Below are 27090 nucleotides of genomic sequence, written 5' to 3'. Positions count from 1 at the left end.
GTGGTGATGAGTTATCTCGCCTTTCCGCTGCAAAACCTCCGTACGCCGTCATGATGCGGAAACGTTTGGTGACACAGAGACCACATTAAAGACCCACGGGTGTTGACCAAGGAGTTGCGACCGAGAGGAGCCCCCCTCCCCCCCCTGGAGACACAAACGGACGTTTTCTTCCGGATGGAGAAGCCGGTCGTCATCTCAGCCATCTCAGTCGTCCGTTCGGCGAGCCAGCTGGTGGGTTTCCCGGTATGTTATGAGGTTATACGGCGGAACCGTTGACGGGGATCGACTCTGATCGACTCTTTCAGCTGCTCCAAGCCGCCAAGGCCAAGGTCTGCAGGCTTGGGCTGCGTTGGGCAATCTGTACCGGCCGACACGGCGGGCTCTGCTTCTTGACAGGGTGGAGTTGCCGCCCAAAGAGTCGAGGCACATTTGAATACCTGGGAGGATTTGGTGGAGTTGTTATCCGCCTCCCCCCTTCTCCCCTCGAGGGGCTTTCCTTGCTCATCGGTGTTCAACAAAGTGTAGACAAACAGACAGACAGGCAGACAAACGTCTTTGTTGGCGGTATTTTGACGTCAGGGCGATGTCAGATGTCTGCTCCAAATTCAAAGTGTGGAGAAAACGGAGTTATCTTCCTCAACTCGACAAGGATGAAGCCACTGATACCCGCTCTAGATCTCAGCTGTGGCGAGGAAAACACACACACACACACACACACCAAAAAAAACAGGCGGGGCGATGAGTACGGTCCATTGTGTCCGTCTATTCGTTATTGGAGCCTTGATTTTCGCTATGCTCTCACTAGTTGAGGCTGGTTCTGTAGTCTCTCTTGAGAACCCGTTACTTGGCAGACGATCGCCGCCCCCTGATCGACAACCGTATAACCCAAACCATCAACGACAGCCTCAACGAACATGTTTGAAACTGGCAGGAGTATTTCGTAAGCCATGTATGTTTGTTTGATAAAAAAGAGTTTTCCACTTCGCCTTGGTGTTCTCCCCCGGGCTGTTCCCGAATCCCGCCGCGGTCATCAAGATCTCGCCAAGATCCGCTGGTGTGTTCCGAAACTGGCAGCTCGCCGGAGCTTCTTCTCCTCGACATTTATCTAAAAGTCAATGGGCAGAATTTTCTTGTAGGTGTATGGCTATGTATTTTGGTTTCTTGCCAAGATGCTTACATTGTCACAAGGTAAGTCTACATCATCATCACCGGGTCTGTTTATGCCATCACAATGCAGCTCTTGGTTGGGACATGGGTATCAAACAGCAGAAACAGCAGCACATGGTTGAAGACCGCTTGTGTGAAACACAGAATGAATTCATCCAGTATATGAAATCACATGAAGAAGTAGCCCATGAGACGAACATTATCAAAGAAAAGAAAAAGAGATGGAAAAAACAAACCAAAAAGAAAAAAAGAGAGAGAACATGTCCAGGGAATCGTTGAATCACACGCCCAACTCCAAACCCGCTCGCTGTCTAATAGTACACCAAAGACCAAGAGCGAAATACCACAACGACAAATACGTTCCGTCCTAGAACCCGAGGAGGATCTTTCGCCAGTTGATCTTCTTCTCCCCCGGCCGCGCCGCGTACCCCTCCTCCTGGACGTTGTGCTGGCCCACAATGGCGAGGAAGACGTCACTCAGCGTCGTCGGGCTGACGCTGTGGTGCTCGATCCCGAGGACGTCCCTGTTCTCCTCCAGCATGACGATGAGCCGGCCGATGGCGCTGAGCTCGCGGCTGCTCCCCTCCGCCCGGGAGTCGCCGTCGCCTCTATCTCTGCCGAGGTCCTCCTGACCACCACCGCCGCCGCCGTTCCTCTGCAGCACATCCGACGCCGAGACGGAGAAGCGCATCTGGCCGTGGTACGTCTCGGCCTCGACGCGCGCGGACGGGAACGCGCCGACGACCCACCGCCGCATCCTCTCCATCTCCGCCTCGGTGGAGTGCGGCGCCGTCCGGCTCACGAGGTGCACGTACAGCGAGTCGCCGAACCGGCTCCGCAGCTCCCCGACCTCGCCGACGGCCAGCATGCGCTGCGCGACGATGCCCGCCCGCCCCGCCAGCGCGTCGGCCTCCTCCATGCTGTGCGTCGTCAGGAGGATCGACCGGCCCGGGACGATGCCGGCGAGCGTCCGCCACATGACCCGCTTCGCCGCGGCGTCGAGGCCGGACGACGGCTCGTCGAGGAGCATCACGGACGGGTTGCCCGTCAGCGCGATGCCGAGGGACAGCTTGCGCCTGTTGCCGCCCGACAGGTGCTGCGCCGGCACGTCGACGTGGGCGTCGAGGCCGACGGCGCGGATCACGGCGCGCACTTGGTCCTCGGCGTCCGGGACGCCCCGGAGCCGGGCGTAGTGGCGGAGGTGCTCGGCGACCGTCATGGCGTCGACGGCGTCGAACTGCGGACACACGCCGAGGTTGGAGCGGGCGAGGGCCCGCTGGGCCGTGACGGAGACCTTCTCGACCAAGACGTCGCCGCCGCCGCCGGAGGAGCTGCGGCTCGGCTGGATGTCGCCGCGGATGAGGGAGATGGTCGTCGACTTGCCGGCGCCGTTGGGGCCGAGGAGGGCAAAGACCTCGCCGTGGCGGACGCCGAAGGAGACGTCGTCGACGGCGGTGAAGGACCCGAACTTCTTTGTGACGTGCCTGACCTGGAGGCCGTCGTCGTCGGAGATGGAATCGACGTGCACACGCTCGCTGGCCACCTCGGGGTCCTCGTTTGCTTGTGCGACTGAACTGGCGGCAGAAGGAGAGCTTTTCCGGGTCAGAAAGGCCGGCAGCTTGTTCCCGCTGTCGTTATACAAGAGGATGCTAAATAGGAGGATGGCCTGGACGGCGAGGTAGAGAATCGGCCCGCCGTACGCGTTCAGGGCGCCGGGGTCGCCGAACCCCGTCCCGGAGCACGCCAGAGAGAAGGTGTTCAGGCCGACGAGCAAGGCCCTGCAGACGGACGCGACGGGGAAGACGGCCGAGATGGTGTAGTGGCCGATGAGGATGTTGCGGTCGGAAACGGTGGCGGGGGAGAAGGTGATGATGTAGAGGAAGGCGATCAGGTAGACGGCGAACCCGACGCCGTTGTAGGCCATGATGGCGGCAAAGGTGGCGACCTGGCTGCTGGTGAGGAGCGACAGGACGTAGGAGAGCAGGATGGAGGTGACGCCGTAGAGGAGGAAGACGGGGAAGAGGTAGCCCGGGGCGAACCAGATGTCCGAGGACGTGGCGAAGATGACGGCCGCGAGCAGCAGGGGCGCGAGGAAGACGCCAAAGTCGAAGAGGAGGTGGGACGCCCACAGCGGCAGCGAGCGGACGCCGCTCGAGTACTGCAGGCCGCGGACCTGGGACCGCCGCTCGACGTTGGGGTACAGCCCGAAGAAGGCCGGGACGATGGACAGGGCGATGCTGAAGTAGATGGCCAGCTGGGCCGTGGTCAGCGTCGAGCTCGGGATGACGCTGTCGAAGGGGGCGTAGGCGGCGGCGATGCTGATGTTTGTCGCCGTGATGCTCAGCAGGTTCTGCAGGATGACGGCGGCGAAGACGGCGTTGGCGTCCGTCCGGTAGGCGATGGTCGGCGGAGCGTCCGTCCCGCTGCCGGCCCAGAGGCCGCCGGGGGTGATGCTCCTCCTGTTGTCCTCGATGAACCGGCTGAGGTCCTGGTAGCTGTCACTCAGCGAGATGTTGTTGCCGGTGGTGTCGTTGGAACCGTTGGACCCGGGGGGCGCCAAGAAGCCCAAGAGATCTCCCATCGCGGAGCTGGAGAAGGCGGACGAGGGCCCGGCGGCTATAGATGCCCCCTCGAGGGCTTCTCTGTAGTTGTCCAGGTTCCCCGATCCGCTGGTGAGGTCGGCAGGGTCGCAGCTCGTGGGCCCCTCGTCGGCGACGAGCAGCTGCATGACGGCGGCCGCGACGATGGGGACGACGAAGACGATGGCGTACGGGATCCAGTTCGTCTTGAATAGCGTGAAGCGTTTCTGGACCAGCACGGGCGTCTGCTCGAGGAAGCCCGCCTGGCGGCCGGACTGAAGCCCCAAGGTGTCTCTTCCGCCGCCGCGCGCTACCATGACGTCCTTGTCCTTCTCCTCTGTGGGCTCTTGGCTTGACGTCGGTGAGCTCCCGACGGTTGGCCCGTCCCGAATCGACTTGAGGTCTTCCCCGCGGACCTCCTCGGCGACGTTGAGGAACACGTCTTCGATGTTGGGGCTCGAGATCCGGTAGGGGATCCGGCGGCCTTCGAGAGCGCGGATCACCTCGGCCGCCAGCTTCGACGAGGGCGCCGTGTAGGTGATGGTGTTGGACGAGACCGCCATCGCAACGCCGCCGACTTCCGGGGGTTCTCTCACGTCCTTGGCGTCGAGGACGTGGACCCGGTAGCCGTCGCCGAGGGCGTTCTTGAGGGCCACGGAAGACCCTTCGGCCCTCAGGCTGCCCCGGGACAGGATGGCGATGTTGTCCGCCAGCAGATCCGCCTCGTCGAGAAAGTGCGTCGTCAGGATGATGGTCCTCCGGCCCCTCTCCGAGAGGAGTATGTCCCAGATCTTGCGCCTCGAGAGCGCGTCGATCCCGGAAGACACCTCGTCGACGCAGCAGACGGCGCTGCCGCCCGTCAGCATCATGCCGAGCTGCAGCTTGCGCTTCTGCCCCCCCGAGAGCGTCTTGGACTGGGCTTTCCGCTTCGTCGAGAGCCCGATGGAGTGGATCAGCTGGTCCTGGTCTTCGTGGCCGCCCGTCCCCGCCGCCGGGGACTTGAGCTGGTTGAAGATGGCGATGTGCTCGGCCACGGTCAGCTCGTCCCAGAGGACGTTCTTCTGCGGCGCGATGCCGATGCCGCCGGACGCGTCGATGGAGATGCTGCCCTGGTTGAACCGGCTGATTCCCGCAATGGCATCGAGCGTCGTGCTCTTGCCGCTGCCGTTCGCGCCGAGGAGCGCCAGGATCTCGCCGCGCTTCGCCGTCAGGTCGAGGTTGTTGACGGCAACAGTTGACGGACGGGGCTTGGAGACGAAGGAGAAGGCCCGGCGGAAGAGGCCCGGCGAGTAGACCTTGGTCAGCCCGTGGATGATGACGGCGTCCTCGGGCCGGGCGCCGTCGCCCTTGTACACCCTGCGGCTCTCGGAGCCGATGCCGTGGATCCGGCGCTCGACCAGGGCCGCGAGCAGCGGGTACACCAAGAACTGGACGATGAGAAAGACCCAGATGGCGATGCCGGGGAGGGCAGACGCGCTGTTGGGCGGGGCCCTGAGCAGGTCCATGGGCTGGCCCTCGGCCTCGAAGCGCGCCATCGACTTGATGAAGAAGACAAAGGAGCAGGGCATGAACAGCAGGCTCAGGGCCGTGACGGCGCCGGTGCCCGGGTCCGGGAGGGCCTGGGCCAGGACGCCCAGCAGGACGTAGACGAGGGAGTTGACGACGCCGGAAAGCTGGGCCTTCTTGAAGAAGGACGCGCCGAGGACGGCCTGGGAGGTCAGGGCCAGCCCGCCCAGGACGAAGAAGACGATGACGACGCCGATGTTGGTCTCCCTCCAGATCATGCTCCTCGCGATGACGGAGGCGGCGATCCAGCCGGGCACGTAGACGGCGAAGAAGGAGTACAGGTTGGCCACCATGCGGACGGCCTGGGCCTCCCACTCGTGCCGCGTCGACATCATGGAGTCGATGAGCTGGGACAGGCCCCTCTCGCGCTCGGTGGCGATGTGGCCCGGGAGGTGGTAGCTCATGCCGATGAGGGCGAGCACGAAGGAGACGCCGAGGTAGTCGATGATGGTCTGCTGGTACCGCCTGCGCGCGCTGGCCTGTCGCTCGTCCTCGGTCTCGTCCGTGAAGCCCCATTCGCGGGTGCCGGCAAGGGGGGTGGAGGACTGGCTGTTGTTGTCGTCGTCGTTGTTGTTGGTGGTGGTGGTGGTGACGACGGCGATGGCAGAGTCGACGGCCCTTTGGAGGGGCAGCGTGTACACCTGAGCGTCGTTATCGTCGTCGTCGACGCGGAACCTGGACCCGAGCGCGCCGTCTCCGCGCAGGGTGTAGTTCCAGATGCCGCCACTATCACCATCTACACCACCTGCACTCCCCTCGCTGGGGGAGGAGTGAAAGACGACGGCGCCGTAGCAGGACGTCGTGGCCCGGAAGGACGAGCGGCAGATGCGCCCCAGCTCGGTCGGGTCCTCGATCGTCGTCGCGATCTTGCCGGCGTCCGTGACCTCTTGCGAGAGGGAGCCGATGACCCGGTCGATCTCGCCCCCCGCGAGCCCGTTGTTGACGAAGACGACCGTGTCGCGGGCCGAGCCGTCCGCCGCCGCGAGGCCGTCCCGGAGGGACCGCACGGGCCGGGGCTCGGCGATGCCGTAGTCGTTCTGGGGGCTGTTGAGGTTCCTTCCGATGCCGAGGTAGACGGTCAGGATGATGGGGAGCAGCAGGGCGGTGTAGATGGTGGAGGCCGGGTGCCGGGCGTAGAGGATGGTGAGGTTCTTGGTCGTGAGGGTGCTCACCTGGCGCCAGAACGCCGACTTTGGCGCCGCCATGGCGGTGAGAGTGAACACGGGTTAATTTCCAGACGTTGGTTGTGCTTTTTGACGGGGTGCTGGCTGGGTTGGACTCTAGGCAAGGGATGAAGTGCTGGTTGGGGTGGATGGGTGAGAAGAGTTGGGAGGAGTTAGCCGAGAGATTATCGGGAAATTGGTGGAGAAGAGGATTGAATAAGGCTGAATATAAGTTTGATGAGAGTAACAAGAACTGGTGCGGGATGGGTCAATCATCGACGTTTGCGTTTTCCGAGACTGATGTGCCATGCCATGCCATGCCAGATATATCACCAGTCTCACAGAAACAACAGCACGCGGCTTTTTGGGCCCATGGAACCTCCACGTTGCAAACCCCAGGGCTAAGCGAGCGGTTTGGTTGTATCTGCCTAACGGCTGCAGACCCCAGTGGCACCGCCTGTGTGGAATTATCTCCTTTGGGACACCAAGGGGGTGGAAGAGGGGGGGGGGCACAGTCTGACGCTGCAGGTATAGCAGAAGCGAGAGGATGTCCAGAGGGACGAACGCACGAAACTAGGGGTCCGGTTGACCTCTCGACCGGCCCGCGGCGAGGCGTAATCTCATCGACAGACGCCTTTCCCGTTATTGGACAGACTTGGACGCCACGGCACACTCTGAATGGACGGATGTTTTTTCCTGTATGAATGTAAACACATGGGATGGTCTCTCACGTCGACTTGTATTTTCCTAATACGGCTTAGTTATAAGACACCCAACTGGCCAAGCCACCAATCAACGCCCCCTGACGTCGAGATGTGTGGCATCTGCTGACATGTAGGGTTGTGTGTGGCCGATTTGAGGTTGAGGCCGTTAATCGATACTGCCAATAACCCTTTCGGGAATAGGTCGATCGACCCCTCAACGCCCTGCTTGTTTGCGAGTTCACATAGCCACATACGCCATATGCTGGTTGGAGATTTTTCTCTAATTGAACACAAAACGGCTGAAATGCGGCTCATTTGCTGTCACAAGCTCGAAGCGAGGCGGATGAGTGAGTGTTCGGGCACGCCGAAGAGACATTCTTCAATCGGTTTCCCATTCTGCCTCGACGTAAAATCATGGAAATCGGCCGTTTGATGGTCTAAAGACTCTTTAGTACTCACCAAACATTGGTTGTTGCGTTGTACACAAACAGTTCCAGAGCACGCTGAATATTCAAAGGCAACAAGCAGTAGATGCCATGAGGTTACAGTACGGGGTCTAAGTGGGATCAGTTGCAGTCGAGACAACTACAGTTCTTCCGATACCTTTTGAGTACAAGGCTGAGATAATAAATGAAACCCTATAATGTTGTATGATATCGCTGAAAACATAGTTATGTACAATTCGCCGGTTGTCGAGGCAACTTCCCATCATGAACACATCCGAAATGATTATACCCAACCACCAACAGCAACTTTACAAGCTCAGCCAGACTTGTCGAAAGGATCGCTCTTCATCGCCTCCTCCACCTCCTTGTACGCATCATACCCGTACAGCCACGGCTGCACGTCGGGGCACGTCCACCGACTGGGGAACGGCCCCTTGAGCTCCTTGCCCAGCTGCGACAGGAACACGCGGTCTCTGGCCTCCTGCTCGGGGCCGTCTTCCATATGGAAGTCGTGTCGCTGAGATGAAGTTGAGTCAGTGAACTTGTCGTAGTCTAGGAGAAGACAGCGACTGAAGAAGAAGAAGACAAAAAAAAGCATACCTGCTTGAACGTCTCTCTCACGATGGACTCCCCCCTCGCCTTTCGCAGTTTCTCGTACAGCCTCAGAGCCGCGGGCAGCTGTGACTTGGACGTGAGATGGCCCAGCACGAGGCCCAGCACGGCACCGTCTTCCACGGCCGAGTTGGCGCCTTGGGCGAGGTAGGGCAGCATCGGGTGGCACGCGTCTCCTCTATATCAAACACAGGTCAGTCCCGTGTTTGTAACTCACCCCGGAGTCATTCCAGACATGTTTGGGAGAGACAAAAAAAAACTCACACAAAGACAAAGTTGGACTTGTCGTTGACCCAAGAATCCAACTCCTCTCCTGTGTAGAAACCTGTCAGCTTTCTGCCCCCCAACCTCTCCTTTCCGCCTTTGGATCGTGATCTTACGGTGCATCAGCTTCCACTTCTCCACGTTGTCCACCGCGCCGAGGAGCTTCCCGAGGATGGGATCCCAGCCCCGGAACCGCGCCTTCATCTCCTCGACGCTGCCCGCCTGGCGGCTCACCCCCTGCGGCAGATCATCCGGCACCAGCAGCACGATGTTGTACATCTTCTCGGCCCGCATCGAGTACCCCACGCAGTGCGCGCCGGGGCCGATCCAGAAGTGCACCTTGGGCTTGGACATCCACTCCCTCAGCTCCGGGTCCTCGATCTCGTCGGCGTCCAGCACGACGCGGTACGCCAGGTCCCCCGTCGCCAGCGGCGGGTCCTCCTTCTTCAGGTAACACGCGCGCGACCGCGACCACAGCCCGTCCGCCGCGACGATCAGGTCCGCCCGCGCCCGGGTGCCGGACTGCGTCGTCAGCTCGGGGGCGTCGAAGTCGATGTCCTGGACCTTCTCGCCGAGCCGGAAGCGCACGCCGAGGTCCCGGGCGCGCTCGTAGAGCGAGAGCTGCAGGTCGACGCGGTGCAGGTCGATGAAGGGCGCCTGGTACCGGGCCCGCATCGTCTTGTCAAAGTTCTCCTCCTTGGCGAGGACCTGGCCCGAGTACCGGTGGACGACCAGCTCCGTCGGCTCCGACGCGGATTTCCAGAGGCGGTCCGGCAAGCCCCATTTCTGGAGGATGCGCGTCGAGTTGGGCGTCACTTGAAGCCCCGCGCCGACCTGGTTTGGCGTATGAGATTAATATCAATGCTACTGTTTCGCAGCTTCGGAGGAAGTCATGATGGGAAACTAAGTTACCTCGAGAAGCTCCCGGGCTGATTCGAACACCGTCACTCGGTGTCCGGATAGTGCGGCTGCCACTGCGGTAGCCAGGCCACTCAGGCCTGCGCCCACGACGATGATGTCTAGCTGGATGGACGATCTGGTGTGTTCTGGGTTCTGGTGTCATGTCGTTAGGATTATCCTGAACATGGAACAAACGAAGGTCTAGTCCTTCGAACGAACGAACTCACCGCCGTACTCTCACCCGCTGAAGGCGGGTTTGCCCGGGGAGAGAACCAGGAGTTGAGCCACCGAAACATGTTTTGCTGAATGGACTGGGACTTATCGTCAACAAGATCCAGCCAGGCGCGAGTAAGTTAGAATAAGATGGAGAATAGAATAAAATAAAACAAAAAAGCGAAGAATGAGGTCGCGATGGGCGGGAACCCCTTACCATTGAAATCCTGCAAAGTGGTTGCAAGCCGGGTCCAGCAGTTCAACCCATGTCCCGCGCGCGTAACGTAATGGGACGCCCGGCAACTCCCTGATGTATGTTGCATCCCTCCCTCCCCCTCTCCCCGGAGATCCCCCACACACCAAGCCGGAGCATCCCACGGGGTTGCTGATGTTGCGCATTGAATGGACGCTTGACGCCACTGGCTTTAGTCTTAGGTGGGCGCGTAGGGGGTGGTGGACGGACTTCCCGGGATGTCCGAGGGGGCCTTCGGGTTTTCCGAGCCGGTGTCGAGTCGAGAAAACAAGCCGAACCAACAGTGAGAGGGAGAGACAATGGCCGGAGTTGGTTGGGCGAGAACAGAGTTGAAAGGCGAGGTCGGCAAATCCGGCATCATTCCCGGCCGGGTCTTCTCTGAAGAGCAGAGCATGGGACTCCGGTTCGGATGCGATCTCGGCGCGAGGTGTGGCATCATCTGCCGACTATTCGGTAATAGTCAGCGGGCACAGGCGTCGGGAACACAGCCCGGCAAGTCACTCCAGATCCAAAGGATCCGGTAAGTCATCCTCCATCAACTCGATCAAAGTCTCTTTTGAACACTCGCCCATCTCCAACGTCACCATCCAACGCAGTTTGAAAGCATCGAAAACATTCTCTCTCTTTGACCTCATCCTTGTGCCACTGCCGGACGTACCCTCTCCCTCCACTCTCAGCCAACCTCAACCCCGCACGATGGCGCCCAAGGGTCCGTACAAGCTGGTCACGGTCAACACCGCCCCCGAGCGGGCGAAGCGGCTCGTCGGGCGAGTCGTCGAGGAGCTCAAAGACAGCTACACGATCGTGCACGTCGCCAACTGCGAGAGTAAGCTAGCTACCCTTTTGCCCTGAAGATGGACTTTGGTGGTATGCTGACAACCCTCCCTTTAGAGATTGAGGAAGTCGAAGGCAAGGTGAAGGAGCACCAGCCAGATGTCCTTGTAAGCCATCTCACCGAGTTGTTTGAAATAAATTGAGCTCTTCTAATGTGAATCTAGTTCTGCGCATCCATGTGGACGGCGGAGGAGGCGGACCAGATCCTCACCACGGCGAGGACGCTGAGGCCGGGCATCAAGACGCACGCGATCCCCCACGGCCTGCAGGTCGAGAGGGGTCCCGATGCGATTGTCGAGCACTTGCTCGAAAAGGTTCCCCAGCTACTTGAGGAGTAATTCGGTCGTTGAAGAGCTTTTGTCATCAGTTTTATGGTTAAAATGGAAGAAAATAAGTGTATATTGCCTGCATAGCACACTTGTGTTTTTCGTGAGGAATCTTATCTTGGAGCGGTTCACGATCATGTCGCGACCCAAGAATCACATTTTAGATAAAAGTGTTCGATGTCAGTATCATTTCTGCGAATTGTGACAAAGACACCGATTCGTCCTCACAATCGAAGGCGATGTTCACCAACACCAAGTGATTAATCTTAATCTCACCTCGTTCTATTGATATTTCACCATGTGCACATCTCACTCGCACTCATCAAGCCACGCACGAAAAAGTAGCGAGTTATACGGAAAGTCAAGACACTCATTGATGAACAGGGTGTCAAATCTATTTCCTGTAGATATACTCTAAATGACAGCCCATTACATGTAAAGCCTCTGCCCCCGACTCATCATCAACTACAGTCCCCTCACTGCCCGACGGCAGTCACACCCTCGTTCTGGAAGGCGTTGACGAGCGTGCCGATGTGAGGCAGGATCTCGACCCTGAACTCGTCGCCGTCCTTCAGCGTCACCTTGGGCTTGCGGCCCAGGCCCACGCCGGCGGGCGTGCCGGTGATGATGACGGTGCCGGCGGGCAGGGTCGTGCTCTGCGACAAGAAGCTGATGATCTTTGGGACGCTGAAGATGAGATCGCTGTTTCCGTCAGCGTCAGTTTAGGTTCCTTGAGCCTGGCAGGGGACGAATGGAGGGCGGGGGTCACTTACTCGATACCGCTCTCTTGGAGAACGTCACCGTTCCAAAGACCGCGCATTTTCAACTTGCTTGGGTCTGGGATGAGGTCCTTGGACACGAGAGTCGGGCCTGCGTGACACGGGTTAGATCACCACACGTAGATACAAAAAACGTCAACGCCGAGTCCGAGACTCACCCAACGGACACGACCCGTCGAACCCCTTGGCGAAGCACCACTGCGACTGATTCAGCTGGTACGTCCGGCTGGACACGTCGTTGCACGCGGTGTAGCCCAGGACGTAGTCCATGGCGTTCGCCTCGGACACGTTCTTGGCCGTCTTGCCCAGCACGACGGCGAGCTCGGACTCGTAGTCGCCGCAGTCGTCGGCCTGCGTGAGGAGCGGGAGGACGGTGGGCGCCGGCCACGGGTCGCCCAGCGCGGTGCTCGGCTTCCTGCGAAGGTGAGGTCAGCATCTCACACGTCACTGTGGTTCCGTCCATCGAGAAGAGGAGCAGGGCGGCGGCGGCGTTCTTACAGGAAGACGGTGGGCACGTCGGGCAGGGCGACGCCCACCTCTTTCGCGTGCTGGACGTACTGCGCGCAGTTGGTTAGCTTGGTGTCATTAGGGCGCCGTCGTTCGTCATTGGTCACACTCACGTTCAGACCGATGCATCGGATGGTCCCGACCTCCTCGGCAGAGACGGGCGAGAGGACGCGGTCGATGACGGCCCGCTGATCCGTCTTGGAGCCCGGCTTGAGCACGCTGGACCCGGACCACACCGCGACCTTGACCTCCTCGCCGTTGCGCACCGCGATGCCGACGTCGACCGAATCCGACTCGGGCTCGCCGATGAGGATTTTGCTCGGTTCGGATCGCGGGACGAACCGCACGAGGCCTTGGAAATGTCAGCGGTGAGCGTGAAAAGACTGGGATATGTGCAGAGTAAAGGGGGGGCTACGCACGAGAGAAGGGTGTTGATGAGTCCGAAGCCATCTTTGTGGTGAGTCGTGTCCCGAAGATGAGATGTGAAGAGGTAGTGAGTGAGTGTCGTGAGAGATCAGCTCAAAGTGAACCCCCAAAGTGAAAGATCAGATGATATTGAGAGACCAAAAGGATAGAATTCTACCTCCAAGCCCTCCAAGCTTAGGCCCCCCCCCCCGCCCAAGTGCCGAAAGTTCGGAGGTCCGGAGAGCTGAGAGTTCGCGCCCAGACTCACATGGCGCCGTGCTAACTGCACATCCGCCCCCTGCCATTGGCTCACTGTGGCTGACACATCGGTGCCGGCGGAAAAGCCGGGGGGGGCAGCTTCGAAGAAATTGTGGGGGAGAAGCGAGATGAGGGGGGAGGGGGCATGTTGATGGGAGAAGTGAGGGGTTGATGTCGGCGGCTCATGGGCCGATCACCGCCGGCCCGGTTCTGTCTTGTGTTGCCGCGGTACTTGATGACGGCTTCGTTGCCTGGATGTGGCCTGATTGAGTCGTGTTGAGAGTGAAGTCGTCCGTTGTCGGAACTTGTTACCATTTTTGTTTTTGTTTTTCTGCTTGTGGACAAACTCCTCATCCAACAGAGGTTCATCAAACAGACCTCAACCAACCATCCCCAGTCAGTCACCCATTAGAGCCAAGGAAACTCGTCTTGTTCAGAGACATTGAATGCGAGACATCCACAAGGACCCCTAAAGTTCCAGCTGCTCTGTTACGACACAACCAAACAACGAACCCCTCACTCATATCTCATCATCACTCTCCCATCGTCTGTCTTCCCGTGAGAGGCATCATGTCCGAGGGACAACAGCCCCATGGCGGTGAATACCGCCAGCATTTGCCAGACACCAGCACGCCGCGCTTCACAACGATGCGAAGCCAGGATGCTCACGAATACGCCAAAGTCTTCAAAGAGGGCGGCAACCCGCCGTGGCTGCACGCCCTGTATCTCCACTGGCGCAACCTCTTCAAGGAACCCTACACGGGCATCACCACAGACGGTATGGCTCTGGGTTTCGGGCTTTTTGGGGTAGGAAAGACGACTGACAGAACCAGGCACGGTAAAGCGCGACTTGTTCCAGCTCGCGGATGAAGGGATCCCGATCCAGGACATCGTCGACGCCGCCAACGCCGTTCTGTCACAACTCGACGACAACCAAAAAGCAGTCCTCTCATACCACATCGACTCGCCCGAGTGGCGCTCATGGTCGAACCCAGAGTTCCTCCTCAGCGACAAGGGCCTGCGCCTCGACGAGCTCAGCCCGACCCTCCGAGACGGCATCCTGAAAGTCCTCGAGGCGACGCTGTCGCCCGAGGGCTACGCCAAGGCGCGGGGCGCCATGCGCATCAACGGCTTCCTGGGCGAGCTGGTCGAGGCGCCCTCCATCTGCAACGAGTACTCGTACAACTTCGTCCTCTTCGGCGCACCCTCGACGACGCGGCCCTGGGGATTCTCCTTTTACGGCCACCACCTGTGCCTTAACATCTTCCTGTACGGCGGCCAGATCGTCGCGTCGCCGTGGTTCACCGGCGCCGAGCCAAACCTCATCGACGAGGGGCCGCACAAGGGCACCCGCATCCTCGAGACGGAGGAGCGGCTTGGCCTGCAGCTGATGCAGTCACTCCCCGAGGATCTCCAGCAGAAGGCGCAGACGTACAAGCTGCTCAAGGACCCCGCGATGCCCAAGGGGAGGTGGAACCACGACGACCAGAGGCACCTCTGCGGCGCGTACCGGGACAACCGCGTCGTGCCGTACGAGGGCGTTCTCGTCGCCGACATGAGCCCGGAGCAGCAGCGGCTCGTCGTCGGCATCCTCGAGCAGTACCTCATCTATCTGCCGCGCCGGGCGAGGGACATCCGGATCGACCACGCCAAGTCCTTCTTCGGCGAGACGTACTTCAGCTGGATCGGCGGGTTCGGGAACAGCGACCCCTTCTACTACCGCATCCAGAGCCCCGTCGTCCTCGTCGAGTTCGACCACCACTCGGGCGTCTTCCTGACCAACATCGAGCCGGCCAAGTTCCACATCCACACCCTCCTCCGGACGCCGAACGCCGGCGACTACGGGATGGCGCTGAGGCCGCTGATCCCCGGCGTCGAGCAGGATTTCGTGTGGGAAGGGTAGATAATATGTACAGTGTAACGTTGTAGCAACTAGTACATAAACGCCGAACCCGTCCAAATTCGATTTATGCATGTTCCGTTGGCTGGGAAATGATGATTGTGACTGGCATTGAGCCCCCCATGACGGGACTCTTACAGCTGCGAGGCGCTCACAAGGTATTTACAACTAACTGCATGCATGGGTGAGATGATTGCTCTAGATAAGAACTAATAGCCTATACTCCACTTCTTCAGTCCCGTTTTGGAAAGCTACATGCACATCGACAATTCTGTAAGATTGTACATCGACTTCATTCTCATCCCTCGAGAGGCGCTGTCAGCAGACTTCACTGCTGTCGCATGAGATACCGCAGAGCCGCTACGACACTGCATTGATGACATCCAGCCGTCGCACGTAGCTGGAAAGATCCTCACTTGCATCTCGTAGCTCTGGGACGTGAAAGTTGCGCTTCTAGTCAGCCACTCCAACGACAATCTGCCCATCCCGGGTTTCTACGTTTCTCACACCGAGACGGCCCCCATCTCACCACATCACTTACACACCTCTTCTCTCGAGGCTGTCTGTCATGGGCTGATATAATACGCCTGTAATACGCAAGTAAATCCTGCCAGAATTCGACCAATGGTGCCATCGAGACTTGGACTTCTCTTCCGCACGGTCACACCTTTCCCGCACCCCGGGGCCAAATCTGGACACAATCGTGGGCCCTTGTCTCGGTTGGTGCCGCAATCCCACAGTCGCCCTATGCAGTGTGACCGAGCTAGGCAGGACAAAGCCCGCCCCCCGCGCCAGGTAATCTCTGCTAGGCCCCCCCTGTTCCGTGATAGGCGGGGGACAGGTTTCTTGTGTCTGCAACCAGCTCCCCGTATCCACGGGTCCATGTGTAAGCGAGTAGCAGGCTGCATTGCGGCACGGTCACCGGATAAGCAGGGCATTGGCTCGAAGGGGGCAAAGGAACGACACCAACTTCCAACAGCTTCTCGCTCGCCCACACCCCCCCTTGCCCAATCACCTCAGACCCTGGTCTTGGGGGCCGTTGGAACCGTTGGAACCGTTGGAGCCGTCGCTTGTCTGCCCTACGGGCCTGGCTGGCCCCCCCTTGCCAGTCACGCCGGAAATAGGCAAAAGGGAACTCCGCTAGCCAGGAATCGGAAGCACGGCCGATATCTTCAACCGGGGGGGTGGTTCACGTCTTCCCAAGCGCGGCGGCAGCACGTTGGGTCAATGATGTCCGACGAGGATGGGTCTTGGCGGGCAAATGAGGATGGAGACGGTGGCCAGGGGGGGACGAGGAACACCACCACTTCACCATCTTCCCCGGGCGCTTGGTGGAGGGGGGTGGGCTCTTGTGCAACTATCTCCAGAATGGCAGGTCTCCCTCGTGGCGAGACCAAAGTCGTCATCTCATCACAGGCCTGGGCGGCATGGGTGCGGGCTGGGAGGCTGTGCCATTCTGGCTATTCGGGTATCTTCGCCGATGGCGTTTCCGTCGTGTCTCTCGAGTACGGTTGCGACCCGTCATCCTTGAGGCTCTCGTCGTTGCTCCAGTTTTTGTATATGAACAGCCCTTCTCCTCTTCTTCTCCCGCTTCTCTCTCTCTTTTTCTTTGTTACCATTAGGGCAGTCAACAGTTGGTCTCAGTATCATCTTCTCTCAACACAGTCTTCCCGAATCATCTAACAATTTATCCCACCTCAAGTAACTCCTTCACCATGTCGAAAGATGCCATCTTGCCAATCCATGGGGCAGTCCCCAGTGAACCGGCCCCTCGACGCTCTTCCGGCCGCACCATCCTGATCTCTGTGGTCACTTGCGTCTTGATCCTGTCGCTCTTCAACTACGGAAGTGTTGTCTCAACGGTACACCCGCCTACCCATGGTCTATGGCTTACTTTCATGTGCCGTTTGAAGTATCTTGCTGACCTTGAAGCAGATCAACAAGGGCCTGGTGGTCTGCAAGGGTCAGTCCCACAACCTGGAATACTCAGACGCGATGGCTAACCTTTCCGAAGATGCCACCGAGACTACGGCAAATGCATTCCACCACTCTGAGGTGGACTCGAACACTAGTAACCAGGACTCCCTCTTCCTTGCTCGTCGGAACGATGCCTCACCTCAGGAGAGCACAGCTGTCTCTACTGATGGCCGCTCTGGATACAACCGGCGTGAAGAGACGGACGGGCGTTCCGGCTACAACAGTGTGACGGATGGACGATCTGGTTACAACCGTCGCGAGGAAGAAGATGGGCGATCCGGATACAACAGCGTGACTGACGGACGATCTGGATACAACCGACGTGAAGAGGAAGATGGTCGGTCAGGCTACAACAGTGTTACTGACGGCCGCTCTGGATATAACCGGCGTGAAGAGACGGACGGGCGCTCCGGCTACAACAGTGTGACGGATGGCCGTTCCGGTTACAACCGTCGCGAGGAAGAAGATGGACGTTCCGGATACAACAGTGTTACTGACGGCCGCTCTGGATATAACCGGCGTGAAGAGACGGATGGACGTTCTGGTTACAACAGCGTTACTGATGGACGCTCTGGATACAACCGTCTCACTTGAGTTAGAGACATTGTACACATGTGGGGTTAAGATGAATTGAGCGCAGGCTCCAACTTTTAGAAGACATCATGTAGTAGCGTTGGTTCTGTTTTTGACGGGTTGCTATTATGTAAATACAATTTGTGCTTTCATCTTTTGACTTCTTGAGATACATGCCAATCTGCAATCACAAATCTTGAGACTGGTGTTTGATTCAGGTGTTTTGCGTAACGAAATAATCCACATGGGCGGGGTTCGGATTGACACTTGAATCAATCCTTGGGAGGTGTGAGTCGTAGTGAGCCTCTAGAAGACAAACAAAGGCTGGAAGAGGCTTCCGAATACATTTCCCAATGTGGATTTCTCTCATCCTTCTAAAACTCAGTTCTTGCGCCTGCATCTCGAAGTATGTCAGCTGCCTCTGAGTTCCCTTTTATCCCAGCCAACTGGAAGGCTGTGAGCCCCTTTGCATCTGTCTTCTCTTTGTCTACACAGGATGCTTCGTGCCAGTTCTCGGAACAGAGCTCTCTGACGATGTCGTTTTTGCTGTGTATAACAGCTAGGTGCAAAGCTGTCCAGCCGTAGTTGTCTGCTTCATTGACATATTGAGTCAGAGTTGTACTTTTAGGACCGTCCATGCTGAAGAGTTGAGTGTTTCCTGCCAGGACAGCCCAGTGCACAGGTAGTCGACCATGGAAGTCTTTTGCCTCCCATATGCTCAATGAAATACCACGACTCTCTAGCATTTCAGGCACAAGAAAGTTAAGAGCTTCGTGGTTGCCTGCTGTTGCTGCAACATGCAACGGAAACGCTCCGTCAGAACCTTGGACATCGAATTTTGCGCCAGCCATCTGAATCAAGTCAATGGTATCCTCATCTCCGAAACCACAAGCAAAATGAAGTGCTGTATGTCCTCGGAAGTCCTTTGCCTCAACATCCGCACCATTAGCAACGAGATGATTGACCATGCGATGGTTCCCTGTTCTGAGAGCATGATGGAGAGGCATCAAACCAAAAGTGTCCGGCTGATTTATCCAATGGTCAAGGTTCCTCCAGAGCTCTGGTTTTCCATGTGGTTTCATCGCTTCTCGATGCAGAGGCGTGAAACTGCTGTGAGAGAAGGCGTGATTCAATGACTCCGAAGATTCCGTTCGACTGGAACTAGGCAATCGCTTGTTCATGACAGAAGATTCAATGGCTGCATCGAACGTTGTGTTGAATATCTGGGTTTCGAGATCTTTGAGAAATCTCATGTTCCGTCTTTGAAACTCATAAAGTCTCTTCAGCTGGTCAAAGAATCCGTGGTGTCTCAAGGCTCGCAAATGCTCTAACAAATCCGTCTGGTGAAGATAGAGAGAGTGGTCTTCTCGACCCTCAGCGCACATTGAGGAGTACTCAACTTCTATGTCTTCGGCATGGTCTACAAGAAACGCAAACAAATGTTGAATGAATACGCTTTGCGGCCTTGCATGGTGAAGACCTTGGTAATAATAGATTGGTATGTACAGTCGCTTCCAGTCCCGCTCTTTCCGGGCTTCAATCTTTTGGTCGCGCAACGACTCGAAGATCGGGTATTGCAATGGCAGCTTGTCCTCGAGACTGAGAGTCAGGACGACGCTCAGACCAACTTCGTAATTGAGACCTAGTCCAAGATTGATGATAGATTCTATAATATCATCAAGGTACTCGTTCTTGGAAGCGCCAGCAGCCTGGTAGTGAAGGAACACTTCCCGCCATGTAATGTCTTTCAGGGGGGTACTGATCACGGTTCGACCCCTCAGTGGGGTTTGAAGTGTCTTTGCCGCGGAGGAAAGAAAGTGAAAGAGAAGATCCTTGGCGTAAAGAACATCGAGAGTCTCTTGCGTCTCGATAACCCAGTGCCCTCCCCGAGGTTGTGGTAAACCCCAAGTATCGGCTAAAGAATTTATGTCAATTTGAAACTGTCGCTCTGCCAGTTGGCTTTCGGAGGTCGTCTGTGACAGAGGGTTAAACCCGACTACCCTGCTTTGGTTGAATGCTTTTGGGAAACGGACCCCCCTGGGAATATGGGAGCCTAAAGGTATGTATTCCGTCGCGTAAAACATCGACCGACCAGCTTTTGGGGCCCAGGCTCGCAAATCTCGAACGAGTTCCATTCTCATCTTAGGGTCCACAGGGCGCAGAATCCTCAAGCTGGCGGGGTGTGTCTTATTTCGCAGCCAATTGTCATTTTCGGAATTGAGGTGCTCGAAATCCTCGGCGTCCTGGGTGGTCTCGTGCTCTATGTTCCTTTCATTGATGGCGTAGATCCAAAGGGACAGCACCGCGTCCAGATCATCCGCCATGACTTTCCATGATGACAACTCGGTGTTATACACCATCTTGAGTTGAAATCTCATAGTTTCATTGGACTCGGCATTTGGAGTTATACCTTCGTAAAAGGTTTTTACGTCCCACAGAAACGAATCACATTTTGTCGTACCAGTACCTCCGGGGAAGAAGACTGTCAAGATTTTCTCCATGGCTGTTGCAAGATTCAAAGCCACATTGGATGAATCTTTCCGAAAGTTGGCGAGCTTGGACAGTTCTCGTCGGACATCAGCCAGCGTTGACGACTGTCTCATTGGCCCAGGAAGATCTTTGGATGGCTTGAAAGGATGGTACTCGGAGTTCTTGCCAGTAACGATGCCCCAAGATCCAGGACTATGGCGGAACTCCGTCTGCGTGTCTTTGCTGGACTTTGACGATGACCCTAACTCGTTGTTTTCTGTTTGGCCAAGATCCAGAGGCCGAGAATTAGTGGTTTCGCTCTGAGATTCGGAGGTGTCGTGAGTTTTCGGAGAGCATAGCTCTTTGATAAGTTTCCAAGCCAACCAGTCAATCTCGTATCCCGGGAGGATTTTCACCTTCTCGAAAGAGCTTGCGAACCCAGGTCGGACCATTGCCCTAGCCACAGTCATAATGCCGACAGCACCAAGCTGTGCCAATGATGCTGCTGCGTTCATTGCCCTGAGGCCAACGAACTGAGTTATGAACCCGGCAAGACTGATAAAAACACCGATGGTTGTTTTGAATTGAAGCGTTTTGATGTCTTTCTCCTTCTCAAAGTCCTTTCCACGGCGTGAGGTAATAATCGAAGTACGGGGTGAGGACGGAAAGGTAGCAAACGACTCAAAGATTTGATCATTGACGGTTTGTCCTTGCTGTAGCCAGTAGATCTGGATTCGATAATCCGAACTGGGTTTGTACTGCTGCTCATTTGTGCTGCTCTCCACCACATGAGCACACAACAGTAGCCCTGTGACCAATAGCACAGTTCCGCCGGCGGCAAGCGGGAAAGCGTGGATGAGTGCAGCCTTATCGTCCTTTTCGAAATCGTCTCGTATGTATGAGGGCCCATAGGTGATGACTCCGAAGAAAGTCACAACACACAACTGAAGCAGAACTCCCATGGTTGCGACCCACCGGATGGAAGCGCGGCTGTGGCTCTCTGACAGGTTCAAAGATATGTTGGGTGCTTCGAGACCTGTATTGCGGATGACGATTATGGAATTGGGGTTTTGGTGGAATGCTTCTTCAGGGTTCTGTTGAGACGCCTCGTCAGACTCTCCGTCAGATTCCTCTTCAGAATCTCCACGAGAAGACTCTTCAGAGTGAAAATAAGACGAACTTTGAGAATCCTGAAGTGAATCCTCCTCAAAATCGGCATCAGGTGACTCTTCTGGCCCCTCATGAGATGTCTCTTGGAAAACCTCGTCCCCTTCTGCACGAGGTTGTACCCGACGTTGGACGCGATCATCTCTTGAACGCGGGACATTGGCTTGTTGGTCCATGCCTCCCATTTCCAAGGAGACCTCGGGCGATTTTGACAATGTACCTGCCAAATATATTCCATCAGCATGATGCTATTGATTGGTGGAAGTCGAACCCGCCTCATGCATGCTGACCTTTGCCTCGACGAAACCAGGGACGAATTCGACTCAGGTTGCGTTGGAACGCAGTTGACCTTGCGGCTGGAGATGTTTCCTCGTTCTGAACAGACTCAACCGGCAACTCGGGAGAATCGGTAGCAACTTCCTCATTGCTTCTGAGATTTTCGTTGCCGTCGGGCCCTTCTGACAGTTACCATCCCATATTTCGAGCAACAATAATCTTTTTTCTTCGCAAACCTTGAGTTTTTCCTTCTGGGAAAAGCAGTCCAGCCGCCACTGCTTGCTCCAGTGTTTTGAATACGAACTTGGGCATCGACTCTGTGCCGTTGGCGCCCTCCGAGTGTGCCGCCTTGGTAGACCGAGGAACAAGACAGATGTATTCCCATACGGGGGCCGATCCCTGGCATCGCACGATGCTCTCCCCGTTGTACATCTCGCACACTTCGCGTGAAGTCGAAGACATGAGTTCCATCTCGGCGACCGAAGTGTTCTCCTTCGCACGGCCGATGATGGCCTTGAGACGCATAGGCCCTCCCACGCGGATCGCGCTTACGATGATGGTGATGACGCCCAGGGGGGCCATCGCCAGCGCGATGCAGTCTGCCCATCCGAGAGACTGGCTCATGAACTGCATCGTCACGCGCTCACCGAAAAGCGCCAGGAGACTGCGGAGCGTAAGTTTGGCGCCTGATGAAGGAGATAGGAAGTTGGCCTCAACTTACGGAGCAAGATCGGAGAAGAGGTTGTTTGAGAAATCATCCAACCCACCGGCAGCCTGCGCCGAAGGCAACAGCGCCAGGAGGAAGAGACTTCTCCATTGTGAACGAGGTGGCATATCGCGCTAGGTCACGGGTCGCGACCAGCGGCGTAAGAGTGGGCAAGGTATGGGCCAGAGAGTTCTAATTCGCGTGCAAAGAAGAATGGGTGGCAGTGATCTAGGTTGTGAAGGGGTTGGAACTCGTGTTCGTGTTCAGGAATGAGATAACTTGGGTCTTTCGAAAGTTGAGAGGGGGCATATCAAAAGATATTGAGCCACAGCCTGCGGCGCGCAGAGCCTGTTCTCATGCTCATGCAGGCATCAATGCAAAGTGCTGACCGACTGGGGCAGAACATTCAATGTTTGCTGCGCAGTCCTTGTCTACTTACACTTGTATCCTATCCTGACTGGTCGGCAGTAAATGGGTGAGGCCGCCATGCAGCGAGACCTGCCCACCGACTGACGCGGATCAAGCAATGATTGGCTTTTGGTTCCGAAGCGGCATACATTTGGCGCCCTCAGCCGGGCTTCATGCAGTCATCCAGCAGGCTGTGCGACACGACTCCTGCTTGGCACATTTCTCGACTCAATGATGATGGGGTAGATGGCGTTTTGTTATTCGATCTGCAGATATAGGCTGACTGCACCCGATGATCGACAGCGTAGGAAACGAAGTGATCCGATGCTTTGAGTTATACGGTTCGCTTGATATAAATTTGGATAACTGCCATACACCTCTTGAGAGACAGACCTTGATGTCTTCAACCCGTGACGGAAAGACTCTCCAGCTTCACCAAGCAAGACTTGGGCTTCGTAAACAACCCCTGGACAAGGCCGTCGTCCCTCAACTCCTCGGGCAGCCTCGCGAACTTCAGATCCCAGACCAGCAACGTGATGATTAACTTGAGTTCTAGGTACGCCAGCCGCTTGCCCCAGCAGCCCCTAGGCCCGTTGCTGAAGCTGAGAAAGGGCCCGGCCCTGTTGTCGAACCTGACACTCCCCCCGTTCTCGTCGGCGTGCAACCACCGCTCGGCGTGGAACTCGCCGGGAGGGAACCGGCTGCGGGACCAGTCGCCGACGCCCTCGCCCGACGTCTTCTGCGACGTCTCGCTGCGCCTCGCCTCGTCGACCTCGGCGCCGGGAAGATTGATGGTGGGCCCGGTCAGCAGGAACAGGATCGTAGTGCCCTTGGGGATGAAATGCCCCAGCACCGTCATGTCGCAGAGCGTCTGCTTCGTCACCCCGCCGGCGGGGCTGCACAAGCGGAGCGTCTCCTCGATGAAGGCGTCGAGGAAGGGGACCTGCGTCTTGACGATCTCGTCCACCGTCGGCTCCCGCCCCTGCTCGCGGGCTTCGGGGTAGGCGGCCCGCAAGGCCCCGCGCAGCCTCGACTGGGCGTCCTGGTTGTCCCCGAGGTACTTGACGGTGAAGCACAGCGTGCTGTGCGTGGAGTCGTGCCCGCCGACGAAGTAGCCCCACAGCATGTCGTTCAGGCGCAGAGAGTCGAAAACGGGCCGTCGCCCGTCGTTTCCGGCGGCGGAGATCTCGCGGGAGATGACGTAATCCACGGCCGAGGCGAAGTCCTCCTTCGAGCCGCCCCGAGAAGACAGCTGCTTCTCGACGGAGCGGTCGATGTGGGACTGGATGATCGATCTCTTGGACCCGAAGGCCCGGCGGACCGATGGGCGGAGGTTGTTCACGGCGTGGAAGACGGCCGGCTTCCCCAACCAGAACGCCCCGTTGAGGCTGTCGTTGAGCACATGGAGGGCGGAAATCATCTCGGGGATCTTGATGGGCGGGAACTCGGCCACCTTCCCGGGCCCGTCGCCAACAAGTCTGACGTCCTTGGCGGTCTGGGGAGTGTTCAGCCGGTCCACGGTGTGGCTGTCCTGCTCTGCGATCCCGAAGGCAGCGGTCATCATGATATCGTAAGTGAAGCCCTCCAAGTCCTCGGCCGCATCGAACGGCAGCCCATCGGCCAGAACGGCCTTGCGCTTCCAGAACTTGATAAAGTTGACGACCGTTTTATACGAAGCGGGCGCGGATACCTATGAGTTTTGTCAGCGCTGGAGTGCGCTGCCCGTGACACGAGGAGAGAAGCAGGAACCGACTCACACCATGCAGGAAGCTCGGCGTCATCAAGTCTTTGGTGAGGAACTTGGCGTGCTTGAAGGAGGGATGGAAGTCCTCCATGGCGATGAAATGCTCGGGGAGCACCCCCTGCCACACGTGGTTGTTCTTGGAGCCCCGGGCGAGGTCCTTGCCGCGCTTCGTCATGAGGTCGCGGGCCTCGCGATAGTCCGCGACGACAACGTGGGAGCCTGACAACGGGCCCGTAAAGTACTGCGCGATCGGCGTGTTGTGCCTGGCCAGCAGGTCCGTGAAGAAGGTGATCCAGAAAGCGCCGCTCTTCCCGAGCTCTATGAAGTACGGCGCGTCCCCCATGAGCCGCGTGGTCGAGTCTTTGTTACATGGGATCCCGGGGATGGGCCTGGGCAGCAGGCCGAGGTAGACGAGGCGTAGGATCGCGGCTACTGCGACAGCAGCAGCAGCAGCGACAGCGAGGAATCCGGCCATGACTTTTTTTCCTTTTTTTCTTCTTTTCTTCTAAACTCCGAGTGGGCAGACAGTTGTTGTTTGCGTCGTTCGCGTCTCCTTTTCGTTGCGGCAGTGCTGTTGTGCGACGGTTGTCCTTGATATAGATCAGTGTGACGGTAAGCAGCACACGTAAGCATGGCTGGATCGTGTCAGCAAGAACGGGACGAAGGATCGCCTAGACATGCGCCAATGGACACTAAAGCGCAGAGGAGGGGATGTTGGACGCTGGTCATGTGAGTTAGAAACACTGCGGACGGACGCCGCGGGCCCCGATCTCATAACCCGGACACGGCACGGACTGAAGATCCGCCAACGCCGGCGAATCGGTGCCCCTCAGAGACGGAGAGGCTTCTTAATCTCGGCGGACTTGTTGGAGTGCAGCGGCCCGGTTTCCCAGCATACCGGTATGTACTGTAGAGCGCGAGCCGACGTTCGTATTTCCCGGGTCTCTGAAGTCCGCAGAGTGGATGGTGTTGTCTTTCACAACTCTTCGGGGTGGTTGACAATACGCGCTGGTGGTCAATATTGAAATGGAGAGAATAGTAGGTGAATATTACCCCCCCCCCCCCTGACATGAGGAACAGAACCTGCTTTATTACATTACAGCTCAACCCCCATTCGATTAACAGGTACAAAGTTCCTTGAGCGGTACAACGGGACACGCCCGTTCCGATCTCAAAGCCCCCCTCGATCCCTTGAGACGCACCGCGTTGACTCAGTAGCAGTAGCAGTCGCACCTATTGGTGCCGCGGTCCCTATTTCAGGTCAGCAATGCCTCGACGATCACGTTACTGGAGAGATGGGGTGCCGCATACCAGTACCCATCACCGTTCTTGGGGAGCACGTTCGAGCACTATAATCTCACGTCAGATCGAGGACGACGGGGAAGAAGAAGAAGAAGAAGAAGTAGAGAGCAAGCCGCTGTCTCGAGGATGTTTTCACTCACCTTGATCGTTCCGTTGGTGCAGAGATTCTTGCACGCGGTCTTGTCCGCGTCGTTGCAGTTAGGGGACTGGGTGTCTCGTGGTCAGCTTTTGCTACATGTACCCACGAATTGGGCTCGCGAAAAAGAAGAAGAAGGAAAATCCCCCCCTATCTTCTTTTTGACGTCAAGGTTGTACTTACACCCCATCCAGAGGGGGGCTTTCCGTTGCACTGGACGTTGCGGAGGCTGGCGGAAGCCATGCTGGCGAAGAGGGCGATGAGGATCGTGGCGGCCTTCATCTTGCTTATGAGGGCGATTCAGCTTCTTTGCTTGCAGGTTTCGAACACGTAGAAAGGCGTTGACGAGACACAGGTAACGAAGACTGTGTGGATGGATGGAACGAGGCGAGCAGAGGTTGAGAGTTGAGAAGGGGAACACCTACATCTTATAACGGCCGACTAACGTGTGAATAAGGTCTGGGACCCATCCCGCATCACCTTTAAACAGACTACCTGCAACCCCTTCCCGTTCCTCTCACATCAGCAAAGCGACGGTTCAAATCCAACCCACAGGCTCGGCTTTGACGAGACAGATAATCTCGTGGCCGACGTCTGAGTCAGGCAGATTGGGAGGACGTTTGCTGGCGGAGATCGCTTAACATTGATGGGTCCCAGCGGGCTTCTGGCGGAAATGACTTTGCCAACTGACCTTTGAATGACTCGATAGGGGTCCCGCCAAACCTCCCTCCCGTGGCAGACAACAGTTGTTGCGCCAATGGGGGGGGACAGCTCTGTACAAGCCTTGACACAGAAGCTTGATAAGTCGTTCGTATAGAACATCTATGTAAACCGACAATACATGAAGCGGCGGTGGAGCTGGACTAAGCGCTTGACTGACTCTTGAGCCGGTGACGTTTTGGTCTTGGGGAGAGGCTAGACAGCCTTATCGCTAGGGTCCCGATGAAATAATTCCCAGGGTAAACGTCACATTGCCTGTTGTTGTCCTCGTTTTCGCACCACGAGTCGTTGATTCAAGGCGGCAGTACTGAAGGTCGAACGTGTGAGGCTATTGGAGCGGAGCCCGTCATACACCTCCACAAGGATGCCAGGGATTGGTCTTTCTTACTTGCTAACACGTACTAACCAGAAGTAGAAAGTGACTTTCAGGTCGGTATCCATTGTGATACACTGGCCAAATGATCCTATCGCCAGGTAGCTCCTATGCTCTTGTTCTTGGCTGCAAGTTGAAGCTCGCTATAGCTTTTGGTGATAGCTTGCTTGTAGCTTTCTAGGTTGCTCGCTCCGCTGGTGTTCGGATCCTTGTGCACTTATACCAGGGTGGCAGGGCCTTGCGTGTCATTAACAGCTTGACGATGTAACGCTTGCTTGATCTTTCTGAGCCAACTAACGGCCTGAGTCATGGGCGGGGAAAGAAAACACCCTTTAATCCACGAGCTTAACCAGCAGTTACTGT

The 27090-nt window shown here is 57.2% G+C and overlaps 9 protein-coding genes across 9 annotated transcripts; 3 read left to right on the top strand and 6 right to left on the bottom strand.

The window, feature by feature from the left end:
• Positions 1–1534: 1534 nt before the first annotated feature.
• Positions 1535–6517, bottom strand: CH63R_06141 (ABC transporter; the record flags this gene model as incomplete). Its single annotated transcript, XM_018301116.1, has 1 exon — positions 1535–6517. The coding sequence occupies one exon, from the start codon at positions 6515–6517 to the stop codon at positions 1535–1537; it is 4983 nt and encodes a 1660-aa protein (XP_018158966.1).
• A 1424-nt stretch (positions 6518–7941) lies between these two features.
• CH63R_06140 (FAD binding domain-containing protein) lies at positions 7942–9834 on the bottom strand (the record flags this gene model as incomplete). The annotated part of the gene is made up of 7 exons (XM_018301115.1): positions 7942–8142; positions 8226–8415; positions 8502–8550; positions 8618–9335; positions 9414–9554; positions 9629–9712; positions 9832–9834. 7 exons carry the CDS (start codon positions 9832–9834, stop codon positions 7942–7944), a joined length of 1386 nt encoding a protein of 461 aa, XP_018158965.1.
• A 332-nt stretch (positions 9835–10166) lies between these two features.
• Positions 10167–11039, top strand: CH63R_06139 (uncharacterized protein; the record flags this gene model as incomplete). Its single annotated transcript, XM_018301114.1, has 4 exons — positions 10167–10387; positions 10464–10693; positions 10759–10808; positions 10866–11039. The coding sequence occupies 4 exons, from the start codon at positions 10167–10169 to the stop codon at positions 11037–11039; spliced, it is 675 nt and encodes a 224-aa protein (XP_018158964.1).
• A 464-nt stretch (positions 11040–11503) lies between these two features.
• On the bottom strand, positions 11504–12763 carry CH63R_06138 (Fumarylacetoacetate hydrolase; the record flags this gene model as incomplete). Its single annotated transcript, XM_018301113.1, has 6 exons — positions 11504–11729; positions 11801–11897; positions 11965–12221; positions 12305–12363; positions 12427–12665; positions 12733–12763. 6 exons carry the CDS (start codon positions 12761–12763, stop codon positions 11504–11506), a joined length of 909 nt encoding a protein of 302 aa, XP_018158963.1.
• Positions 12764–13546: 783 nt separating this feature from the next.
• On the top strand, positions 13547–14879 carry CH63R_06137 (NAD(P)-binding protein; the record flags this gene model as incomplete). Its single annotated transcript, XM_018301112.1, has 2 exons — positions 13547–13754; positions 13804–14879. 2 exons carry the CDS (start codon positions 13547–13549, stop codon positions 14877–14879), a joined length of 1284 nt encoding a protein of 427 aa, XP_018158962.1.
• Positions 14880–16591: 1712 nt separating this feature from the next.
• CH63R_06136 (Collagen triple helix repeat-containing protein) lies at positions 16592–17447 on the top strand (the record flags this gene model as incomplete). Its single annotated transcript, XM_018301111.1, has 2 exons — positions 16592–16738; positions 16812–17447. 2 exons carry the CDS (start codon positions 16592–16594, stop codon positions 17445–17447), a joined length of 783 nt encoding a protein of 260 aa, XP_018158961.1.
• A 353-nt stretch (positions 17448–17800) lies between these two features.
• Positions 17801–22172, bottom strand: CH63R_06135 (Ankyrin repeat protein; the record flags this gene model as incomplete). The annotated part of the gene is made up of 4 exons (XM_018301110.1): positions 17801–21282; positions 21353–21517; positions 21575–22002; positions 22060–22172. The coding sequence occupies 4 exons, from the start codon at positions 22170–22172 to the stop codon at positions 17801–17803; spliced, it is 4188 nt and encodes a 1395-aa protein (XP_018158960.1).
• Positions 22173–22855: 683 nt separating this feature from the next.
• Positions 22856–24671, bottom strand: CH63R_06134 (Cytochrome p450; the record flags this gene model as incomplete). Its single annotated transcript, XM_018301109.1, has 2 exons — positions 22856–24142; positions 24210–24671. 2 exons carry the CDS (start codon positions 24669–24671, stop codon positions 22856–22858), a joined length of 1749 nt encoding a protein of 582 aa, XP_018158959.1.
• Positions 24672–25452: 781 nt separating this feature from the next.
• Positions 25453–25916, bottom strand: CH63R_06133 (uncharacterized protein; the record flags this gene model as incomplete). The annotated part of the gene is made up of 3 exons (XM_018301108.1): positions 25453–25545; positions 25639–25704; positions 25818–25916. The coding sequence occupies 3 exons, from the start codon at positions 25914–25916 to the stop codon at positions 25453–25455; spliced, it is 258 nt and encodes an 85-aa protein (XP_018158958.1).
• Between the last annotated feature and the right edge of the window lie 1174 nt (positions 25917–27090).

Source organism: Colletotrichum higginsianum, chromosome 4, assembly GCF_001672515.1.
Source record: "Colletotrichum higginsianum IMI 349063 chromosome 4, whole genome shotgun sequence".
In the NCBI taxonomy this organism is placed as follows: Eukaryota; Fungi; Ascomycota; class Sordariomycetes; order Glomerellales; family Glomerellaceae; genus Colletotrichum; species Colletotrichum higginsianum.
This window is presented reverse-complemented; position numbering and strand designations above follow the sequence as displayed.